General features: G+C 33.8%; 1 protein-coding gene across 8 annotated transcripts in view; it reads left to right on the plus strand.

The window, feature by feature from the left end:
• The window catches only part of LOC143204739 (uncharacterized), a 31,866-nt gene extending 20,600 nt beyond the window's left edge, over positions 1-11,266 (plus strand). For 7 of the 8 annotated variants that reach the window (XM_076417501.1, XM_076417508.1, XM_076417504.1 and 4 more), the window contains exons 5-8: positions 1,545-1,772; positions 6,299-6,466; positions 9,150-9,332; positions 11,056-11,266. In XM_076417501.1, the coding sequence (XP_076273616.1) occupies positions 1,545-1,772; positions 6,299-6,466; positions 9,150-9,332; positions 11,056-11,121 (645 nt within the window). In that variant the 3' untranslated portion in view covers positions 11,122-11,266. The remainder of the gene's footprint in view (positions 1-1,544; positions 1,773-6,298; positions 6,467-9,149; positions 9,333-11,055) is intronic. The other variant, XM_076417509.1, reaches the window with a different exon arrangement.

Here is an 11,266-nt window from a genome sequence, read left to right on the forward strand (position 1 = left end):
AAGTTTTTAAATTTACAGGCAAGATTTTGTATATAAATTGCAATGATATAAAATAATTTTTTTGATAGGAATTCGTAAAGTTTCAGTACTTTTTACAAGTTAAATAGACCGATACAGGCTAACGCCTTCAGCTAGCTCTTGTTGGGAAGAAAGCTATTCATATTATATCAATTTACAAGGATTGGGAATTTCAAAGCTTTACTGCAAAGTGTTATATTATGTATAATACTTGTTTCAGACTATTAGTCACAATTAGTCACTATTTATTTCCACATATTTCTTTTTTGAAAATTTTAAAGAATAAATGAAAGTTTTGAATGAACTAATGATAATTATGAAATCGGAATGAAATATCGTTGTAATTTTCCGTACAGTTGTTGCTCTGAAACTTCTTTGTCGGTTCATTATGATCATTAGTTCTAAAATGCTAAAACCGAAACCAATAGCACTCGATGACTACATTGATGGCATATACAATTTATCTCTATAATGACTAAAAACTAAGTATTTATCTCATTACATCCAGGAAGGACTTTCTAGTGTTTTTACTATTTGGTGCACTTTACAACATAAGTTCAATATTTTCTTAGACTTCCAGAACTTAGGTGTTACAACAGCAAATTATTATGCATGGATAATTTAGATTTTCTTCCAAACTACCAATATCTTTTTTATAGTTTAATTTGCGTTCTTTTCTTGTCTTTTTGATATGCTTCTTTTAACGAAGTTTTGCATCAAATTATTATTCATCCCAAAGTACTTGGGATTGTTACTGTATGGAATGATAGTATTATTCATTTTTATAAGTATATTTTACATTTTCTATTTGTACTATGTCCTATGTATAGATTATTTACTTTGGCAGCTACTTTAGTTTCTTTCACTGTTGAGCACACGTCTTTTTGTTTATCTCTAATATATAGAAGTTTAAGAATTCAGTATACTGTTTCGGTAACGTTTTTTGGACTTTCTGCGTGAGTCTTTTATGCCAGATTTTATCGAAACTTTTTTCTCTTCTTAGGACTGTAAATTATAACTCAGTTAAGACTTAAACTAATTTTAATTAAATTGAGTGTGTAGGTTCATAAGTTTAATTTTTCTGTTAATTTTAAGCAGTTTTGCATGGTTTCGTTATCTTTCGGCTTTGAATTCTGTTGTCTGGATGGTCTAAATGGATAGATATTTTTATCTGTTGCTTGTGATATGAATATGGTCCATTGCCTTTGTGAAGGTCCTTTTTTCTATACCAATGTCACCAAAAGCTACGTTTTTATATTTATTAGCAGGATTTGTTTTTTATATAAATTTTGTTGACATATAAGCATGCATTTGATACGAATACTTAAAGCTTTCGTACTTTTCTAATTATATATCAGTTCATACTCAATTTCTTCGCTATTTTGTCTATTATTTTCCAGTAATTATGTTATATCATTACATACCAGAGCCATTATCATGAATTGTCAGCTTGTTGTTTTTTTCCTTTCTTTTCTGCCGCTTCATCTCTCACCAGCCCAGCCTAACTTTTCGTTTTTTCTTTTCAGTCATCCGTTGAAGAAGCAGACGACTCCGCCAACACCATCGCCAAACGACACGTCAGAGTGACCAGAGACACGGAGGATCAGGAAGGTGCCGAGTCTGCTCCCCAGCCGGGCCAGGAAGCCGCCGATATCGACGATCAGGATCGCAACAAGCGGTACCTGCCCTTCGGTGGCGGCGACGGTCATAGCGGTGGGGCAGGCTCCGGCAATTTCCTCTTCGATATCATCAGGGTAAGCAGCGTAGCGTAGATGGACCGAAACGTCGGTTTTAACCGCCAGAGAGAGAAAGCACTGAGTCTTTAGTGTCTCGCCATATCGTTAAGAAAAAACGAAAACGTATTAACAAGGGTTTTGTTTACTGTTAACTATAGGGTCAAGCTTAATAGGTCAAAGTTATTCTCTCAGTTATATTACTCTCTATGTTAGTCAGATTTGTTTTGTATCTATATAGAGCAACTCTCAAGAGCTTTTTGATTTTGATTATCAACTTTAAGGTTTTAAAAAGTAAATAAGGAAATAAAATTTTACACGTAAGTCATTATTTTAAAAATTCTTTGAAAAAAAAACTTCAAGTAAGAAAAAGGAGTGTGTTGTTTGGTATGATTTAATTGATCTAGTCATTTTTTAACGTGGTATTCTAGTCTAGTCTAGAAATTACTAAAAGTGGATTATTCTTAAGCTAAGAAAATTCCCTTAATAGAATTTTGCAAGTTTTAAGTTATTTTCGAAAATATGTGAAGCAAAAGAAATTAAAATGTTTCCCCAAATTGTCGAAACGATTGTTCGAAAAACTATGAATTTTTTTTACACTTTTCTTACATTTTCGATTTTTTTTTAATAGTAAAAATTCAAACTTTGTTACAGCTTTAATTTAATAAGATAGAATGTTTTAATGTATAGATAAGGTGCAAACCAAAATTTCAAGTTGAGAACTTGAGATATCATTTAGTAGTTTGGAGCCGTGTTAGAAACAGCTATATCTCCGAAAATTTTTTAAATTTTGAATAATACTCTTGAGGGCATATCCTTAAAGGGTTTAACTTTGAAACTACAGAAATAACGATTTTTTTAAATTCTATAATGTCCTCTATAATACCCTCTGAACTAAAACTTTCAGATGCCACATATTTCGGAAAATCCTCTTAAAGACATATCACTAAAGGGTTAAGCTTTGAAAGTATGAAAAAAAGGTCTTTTTTCAAATTTGTAGACTAGGATATGCCATTAAAACGTTTTAGAAAAAGCCCCTACCTAATCTTCTAAGACACGCAATATTAAAAGGAAACTCGGATCTAAATCTCCTTTTTTAGTGATCCATTCAACAGTGAAAAATAATTTAGTAACGTTGCAAACAACAAATATTTATATAGTTGAAAATGTTGTTTTATTTTATCAAAATGCTTTTGAGTGTTACTACATACAGCTTTTATTTGGTATGTCTTATGATATATTTATTAAATATTGTAAATGGAAGCATCAGAACTAATATGGAGAGGCATCAGCATGAGTTTTGTGTTACTTAATGTTACTATCGATTGATGTAAAATCATCCATCTTCATATAGAATTAAATACCCATGTAAACTTGATAGTCATATGTAAATAAAATATATTTTGCCATGTGATACTTAAACTACATATCCCTGCCTTATTTCAACGACTTTTAACAGAATGGACATCTACGTCGACGACGTGCCAATATGAGCGATGACAGTGAAATTACTGCTAAACTTTTCAGCCTCATTAAAAATCAATCAGAACAAATCGAACGGCATTCCTGTACGTTGGTCTCTTCCGCGATCGTTATGAAATCGAAAATTTCGTTACCTAAATTCGAACGCTTTCGATTTTTCGTTCCGAGTAGTCCAGCGACGAAAATCAGGTCACACAAAAATACTCGTTCGCCTTCACCATTTTATTGTTCTCAAGTTACGATGTTGTCTGCGGTCGCTGCAGTTAGCAAGGTTGGTACAGTATCGACAAAAATCGACACGCACATTTTTGTTCTTCCTATATTGGATGATCATTAAGGATCAATAATATTGTTAAATTTCGAATTCACCATTTTATTGCAATGGTATAAAGTGTTACCCAGATCTGATTCAGCTCATCCTGTCAGTTATCAGATAGTGTTCAGCAGCATCATGTGGAAGGCCGGACCATCATCATCATCATAATTATTATCAAAGATGTACAGTCAAATATAAAGTATCCAGTATGTCATTAATAACAATTTCATTTTAACCAATAAAGTAAAATTGTTATAATGGATGGCTCGTAAATTGTGGACGCGTAATTCGCTGGACTTTTTGGTCGCAATGACTGTCATCGATTTGTGTAGATTAAGGTTATACTTTCACTTTAAAATTTTTGAGATTATGTAAGACTGTACTTTGATCTTTTTGTTGTTCTTGATCATTACACAGGATGGTGAATTTTTGATTAAATCACCAACAAAATTAATAAATTCAAGTAGTTTCGACTATAACGAACTATAACATTCTTAATCTATATAATCCTGTTGCTATATCATTTAATTGAACAGTGTTCTAATAATTTGATGGTTGATTGAAAATCACTTATTCACTAATCATTCATCAAGTTCACCACAATCTTATTGTTTTTTTTTGGCAAGGCAATGGATTAAATTAAATTAATTTATACATAGGTTCTGGCTAGATGATTTTCGACCTTTGGTTTCTGTCAGTTAATATTATTTATGTGGTTATTGGTTATTTAATTCATCAATATTTTATAGGACACCAATTTTTTCCATTGTAATATAAAAATGGTTTATTTGTTATTCAGCTCACTGGATTATTATTTTAAAAAATAATGTGTCGTTTCATTATTTTTATATATTAATGGATTACTTACTTTCATTATTGTGGCATGTTAAAAAGTCCGTTTATATGGAGTCTAGGAAAATATATTGTTTGCTAAGTATTATTATATTGCTGTGTATGGTAGTAAATTCGAAATATGTTTCGAATTTTTATCAAATTTTGCTTGGAAACAAATCAATAACAATCCATATCATTGTCTTTGGAATATAATTAAATACAACCAGCTATTCTTGGATTGTCAATATTAGTCTAAGTTTTTCATAAAGGTGTATAGTAGAAATTATTTCGAATGAAAGGACCTATCTTAGTATTTCTTCGAAATATGGTCTGTCAATATTTGACAGTGATTGGTAACTGTAATGTTATTTTCGACTTGACGTTTACATGTTTTGAAGGGTTTTTAATTATTAAGTGCGTGAAAAAAGTAATCCGTATTTTGAATATTTAAATATAAAACATCATAAATTTCTTGAATGTATCTATATTATGAAATTAACTAATTGAACTCTCTACTGATAAAACAGAACAATAAAATAGAAGAGATGGGAGTAAGCAATACGGAGGTAATACATGGGTTGAAAGGACCCGGGACTAACACATAGAGGGCGCTAGTTTCATTGAATTCACCGCTTTTTTAGTTAGTACTAACCTTCAAAAGAGAGCTGTTAAAATTTCATGACGTTCGATTCCTAAGTTTGTGAGTGACACTACTTTGGTTATTTTCAAAAAAATGGATCAAAAACAAGTTCTTTTCTTGATGGGAAAAATATTGCCCAAGCGAAGCAATAGCTTGAAAAGTATTATAAGTACTCAGCTCCATCAGAAACAACAATAAAACGTTGGTTTACTGAGTTCAAACGTGGTCGTAGATACACCGATGATGTAGAACGCAGTGGAGACGAGGTGGTAATACCATAAAACACAAAAATCCACAAAATCGTTTTGAATAATCGAACAGTGAAGTTGCGTCAGTTACTTAACATCGCAAAGATAATAAAATAACGTGTTAGTTTTATATTGCTTGAGCATTTGCCTATGAGAAAGCTTTTTTCAAAATGGGTGCTGCGTTTGCTCACTCTTAACCAAAAACAAGAACATGTTGATGATTCTGAGCAGTGTGTGGCCATGTTGAAACGTAACAAACTGAAATTTTTGCATAGATATGTGACAATGGAGGAAACATGGATCCATCACTTCACTCCGGAATCAAAATGATTGCCATCTGAGTGGACAGCAACTGGTTACAGGCCTATTTTGAGGCACAAGATAAATCTTTCTATAAAAGTGGTATTGAAATGTTAGAGCGGCGCTGGAATGATTGTGCGACTCTTGATTACAGTTACGTTACGGAGTTACGCCCGAGACATTTCGTCCCATGGGTTAGATAAAAATTCATAGTTATTCAATTTCTATTTTTTAAAAAAATGAACAGAGGGGAACAAGTAAGTAATGCGAAAGAGAAGGTACGGAAGAATAAAGAGAAGAATAAATAATAAGAAAAATAAAAAGAATTAGAGTAAATTAATGTTTTAACAGAAATCAAAGAAAAATATCATTGAATAAATGACTTTTATTTTGGTTGTTCGAAGAAAATATCGATTTCGATTGTGATATGGTCTTCAGGGCAGACCTACTGAAGATGTTTAACGACTCTCCATCGACATTAAGAGCAAATTACTGTCACTTTTAAATAGAATTACTTATCTGTTGTTTGAAAAGCGCGGATTAATTTTTCACGCACCTAATACTATGCTAGCTGTTCTGTGACTAAACTCAAATCATCTCTCTCATAAGACTTGACTGTTGTCCGTTTACTAATTCATTAATGCATATTTAAATAAAGAATGGTGAACTGCTTAAATTAATGTAACATCAACGCCATCTATCGACCTGAAGGATTAAAAGTGTTTAGAGTACGGCTGACAAGGCGGCGCGCACCGTGGGCACCGTCTACAGGATGGTGGCCGGTACTGACGACGCTGCGGGCTCTTGGAGCTTCACGTTACCATCCCTACCCGATGCCACGAAGACGCTTTCCACGGCTTCCTCCACCCTCTCGGCCAGAGTACTGCCGGCGAAGGTACTGCGCAGCACGCTGCTCCCCTAATCCCCATCCTCCCGTATATATCTGCTTGTCCTTCCGCCCCCTGGCCGCGCGCCAGGAGGAAGAACGACCGACCTACCTGTACATAATCTTACTTATTCGGCTCTAGCTAAAACAGGCTTGCTACCAGGACGACGGCGCCTCGACGCGCTAGATTACTGACGCTGAAACGTGCCTCTTCACTTGTTTCATTTTGACAGACGGCGACTTTGACCCTTGACGTTTCACATGACTTGCTGTTTTAGCTAAGCTAATGGTGTTGTTTTTTTGTTTCGTTACGATTTACAGAGAGATTTTGAGCAATATATCGGTCTATATTAATACTATCGTGATCATAAAATAGTAAGTCGTCGTAAGACATAAATTTTTTGTCAAAAACTCAAGTCATATCATTCTGCAACCGCCTTACTTGCCGAATTTAGCTCCGTATATTCGAAGACATTGTCTTGAAGTTAATAAGGAATGAAGTCCTGGATACAATGAGGACTCAGATACAGGTACAACCACAGGATTTGTTATTTCAAAAGTCTTACTATTTTAGGATTACTAGATAGTACCAATATCTATACATCTATAGTCGGTTCAGTAAGACAGTGGATTCACGTTATCTGAATCGATGACGTCGAAATTTCGAAACGTTGCAGCATCAACTGTGAGCTTTAGTTCATTTTAATAGTGCAGTATGTGTAATGCATATATTATCCAGGTACTTAAAAGTACGATTAGTTCTCCAGTTATAATCTTTTAAGTTAGGAATTAGGGCTCCAGGTGCGTTTTTTTATGTAGTGATATTCCCTGGAGGCCTAATCCACCTAATTAACAATTGTTTATTCAAGTAATATAGTTTATTTTCATTAGAGAGCATATCTGATTTTTACGCTTAGTTCTTATTTCCTTCGATACAGTGTTTCCTTGGACAGTCATTTTGATATCATTGTATTTTTCCTTAGTTTGTTCTGTTACTATCTATATAAATATTTCTTGATAAAACTAGATTTATTCACTGCATTTGCCATATCTATATTAATATTCTTTACCTCCTAATAGATTTTAACCAAATGCTCATATATATTCTGAACAATTACACACATATATATGCACATAAATCGCTCATACTCTACGATAAAATTTCCTACAGTTTTCGTATATTAATTATATACTCACCTTTAGTTGTTTCCACTTTCATCATCCAGTCTTGGAAATCCATATCCAGAAAGTTTCAATCAAGTCAATAATTAAACTGTTAATTTTGAATCTATCTGGCATTTGTTCACAATTCCGTTATGTGTCAATTTCTTCTTCAATATGTCTGATCGAGTTTATCCAAACCGAAGGGATTATTAACCATTCCTGTTTCCAGAATGAGGAACAATATATCTATAATGAGCTTTTTCAGTGCAGTTGCTAACACGCTAAAGAATATTTTAAATAAATACCGTAGCACCTTAATATTTACAGTAAAAATGTTTACCTCTCTAACAAATTTAGCTGGCAAGAGGGAGCTTCCATTATCTCGTTGCTGTTCGAAGTAACTGATTAGAGACGTCTCTGTTCCGTCTGGCTTCAGCATTTTCAATCAGAGTAATAATAAGCAGTAATTGAAAATGTATCAAACCAAGCCAAGCCGGTTTATAACCTGTAGCTATTATAACTAATATTTTGAAGAATTTTGCAGACGTTTGACAACCGAACGACTTCTGCAGGCTAATTCCGTTAGATATTCGAACTTTTCAGACAACATTCTACCTATATTCTATCTATTTTTACATTTACAATACATCAAAACATATTGATGACGTGATTTCACTGTTATTTTGAATAGACTATAGGTTTCTATTCAAAGTAATTTTATTATTTTATATTTTTAATTAATTAAACGTATATCTCTTCAGAATCTCTCTCAGTCAACTGTAATTAGAACCAACTGTACATATTTCTTCCTCTTGCATGAACTTTTGTATATAGAACGTAACAAGTAATTGATATACAGGCATTTTACCTTACGATCGTACAGTAGATCAACAATTTCACCTAGTTATTCTCAGCAATATCACCAGTAATCGCTTTTTCTCGCTGGTTGAAGGACTGGACTGAACTAAAGACGAACCTTTCGACATCTATAGAAGAATAAATATTTGCCAAGTTAATTACGTTTTTTATTTTAACGCTATCTATTCAAATGAGAGGCGAAGGATGTTCGATTACCTTACGTAACGCACAGTCTCAGTTTGTTTGAATAGAAGAATTTCACTTTCACTTATGATTCCTTTCATTTTTTGCCGATAACGTTTATTGTGTGTGAAGAAAACCGAAAATAATCGCGGCGTTTTGTTACAGACGCGACATCTGTCGCCGCTTGGTCGCGTAAAGTCCTGAAACCTAACTGCCTGTAGTTGAGTGGTTTATGGTTAAAAATATAATATAATTGTTGTGAAAGGAAATTGTTGTATACCGGTTAGCGTGTAAGTGTTATATGTTGGACGTAAAGGAATTGTAGGTCGTAATTATTAGTAATGGATTCGAAAAAACCGCGCACAGATTGGTATCAAGCTTCCACGTAAATTGATTCCACTTTGGGGCGCGTATAATGCATGTACGAGTCACCTATAGCTCGACATAAGGCATCTCTGATATTAATGACGTTTCTTATTCCACGCAGCTTGTAGCAGGATCGGGCGCTACCGAGGAATCTGACGAGCACGACGCGGGCGCCGGTGGCGTAGCGGAATTGGACCTCCAGAAGAGCGGAGATGGTCACACCGAAGGCATTCCCGGACCTATCACCAGATTATTCGTCATAGCCAACCGAGGATTGGCTAATCTCATCCAGGATCTAATCCTTGTAAGTTTTGTTTCTGATATTTCATTTCTCGTACAATATGCGCCATCTATGGACAAATACTGGAGTTACTTTTATTTCTCTATATTGATTTTAGATGGCGCAGTTAGTATAATGCACTATTTTTCAAATATCAGGGGTAATATCACCGTCATGGTGTTTGGCGTTTGAAATGGTTCAATCAATCAATCATGTAGGAAAACAACAGAACAAATTTTACTATTATTTCTTTTTGTACTATTCTTAGTTTGTATTTTTGTATATTTGCTGGGGGCCTACTGATTAATTTTTGAGTGCCGGGGTCATTAGGTCTTGATCTAGAACATCATTGGGTGTATTCCAAGATAATATGTTGAGCAACACCTTGTTCTAAAACATTTGAACAGTATTACTGGTTCTGGTCCAATGCTGTCTAAATTTTATTTTCAGATTCGTTATTTTCTATTCAATACGTTCTTTTTAATAATAATAACTGCAATACCATTTTAGTACAAGGCCGGTGTAAGAACCAATTAGTATTAATTTAGTTGTATTTACAACGGTTTGGTCCAGCCTATCATCCTGAATTCTATTTCTCTCCAGTTTATTTATAGCAGTAGCACATATTCATCTGTTTCTTTAATTTTGGAAGGATCTGTTGAAGATATCTACATACTTAGTGGTTTACTTAATTATATCTTGCGGAATGTACGGGAGTGTACATGTACATTAGGAATGTACATCAGTATATATTTTCTAAATTAAAATAAAATTAAACTAATTAAATTAAAGTTGAGGATATACTTATACACTAAATCTGTTCGAGTTATTTGGTTCAATCCTGTGATTTCTTGTATGTTATCCAGTAACTGTATGGCTTCCATGTTACTGTGATTATCAACCTAATTTCAAATTTTAAGGCGAAATTTTGGATCACTTCGTAGCGATATTTATTGGTAATTAATCGTAGAACTTTGTTTTGACAGCGTTAGATCACTAGTTGCTTTGATATTTTAATGCGAACTCATATTTTTACCACATAGGTCCAAATTTGTTTCATGATTGACTGATAAACCAATCTCTTTGAGTTTATGTCAAGTTGAGAGTATCTTGCGACTTACCAGTACAGTTGCTTAACTAATCTGCTGTGTTTTTTGTCTAACATGATGTTTCCAATTTAATCTACCGTCGAGGAGGATGCCAGTTTATGTGTTAAGTTTTTGAGGCAAACTTTTTCAAAAGCTTGAATACTTTTTAGTAGATAATTTGGTCATCATTTAATGGTTTTCCAGGCTTTGTTGTCATGACCAATTCTGCAATTTTTGCTGAAATGATCATGTAATATCTTTATAAGCTAATCGAACTAATACTGACATTAATCTCATATTATATTATGAAACGTTTTTGTATGATCAGTCTTTCCAAAGCATCAGTATTCTTTGGCATAACAGCTCATTTATTATCACGTTCACCAATTTCGTCTGTGAGTCACGTCACAGTCTGAGTTCATTATGCTCTAACGTTTTGGCTTATTATTTTTAGGTATATTGATTAATGCACATTGATAACCCCTGATCTCTTTGATCTTAGCACATTTTTTTATTTTAAAATGTGATATATGTGGTAGTTAAATGACCTCATGCTCTGAACAAGATTTTGGTTAAAAATGTCAATCTTTTCACTAGAACTCACTATAGATAGATAAACTGAGCGTGATATTTTACTAATGTTTTTTCATTCTTTACAGCGCTTAGCCCAAACCAGCGAACGATTGGTCAACTTCAAGGCTCGCCTGATCACCTCCCTCATCTAAATCAGTTGCCATTTATTTATCCTCCCGCGTCCCATTCCTCCCGCCTCACTCCATCCCCCCTCGCGTTCCCACTAATCCCACTTGCGTCAAATTTATTTATATGAAAACGTTAATTTGTTAAGTCTAAACTATCCTGTACATATAA

Source organism: Rhynchophorus ferrugineus, unplaced genomic scaffold, assembly GCF_030347505.1.
Source record: "Rhynchophorus ferrugineus isolate W39M unplaced genomic scaffold, kcgeb_rfMv2 rfM11, whole genome shotgun sequence".
NCBI lineage: Eukaryota > Metazoa > Arthropoda > Insecta > Coleoptera > Curculionidae > Rhynchophorus > Rhynchophorus ferrugineus.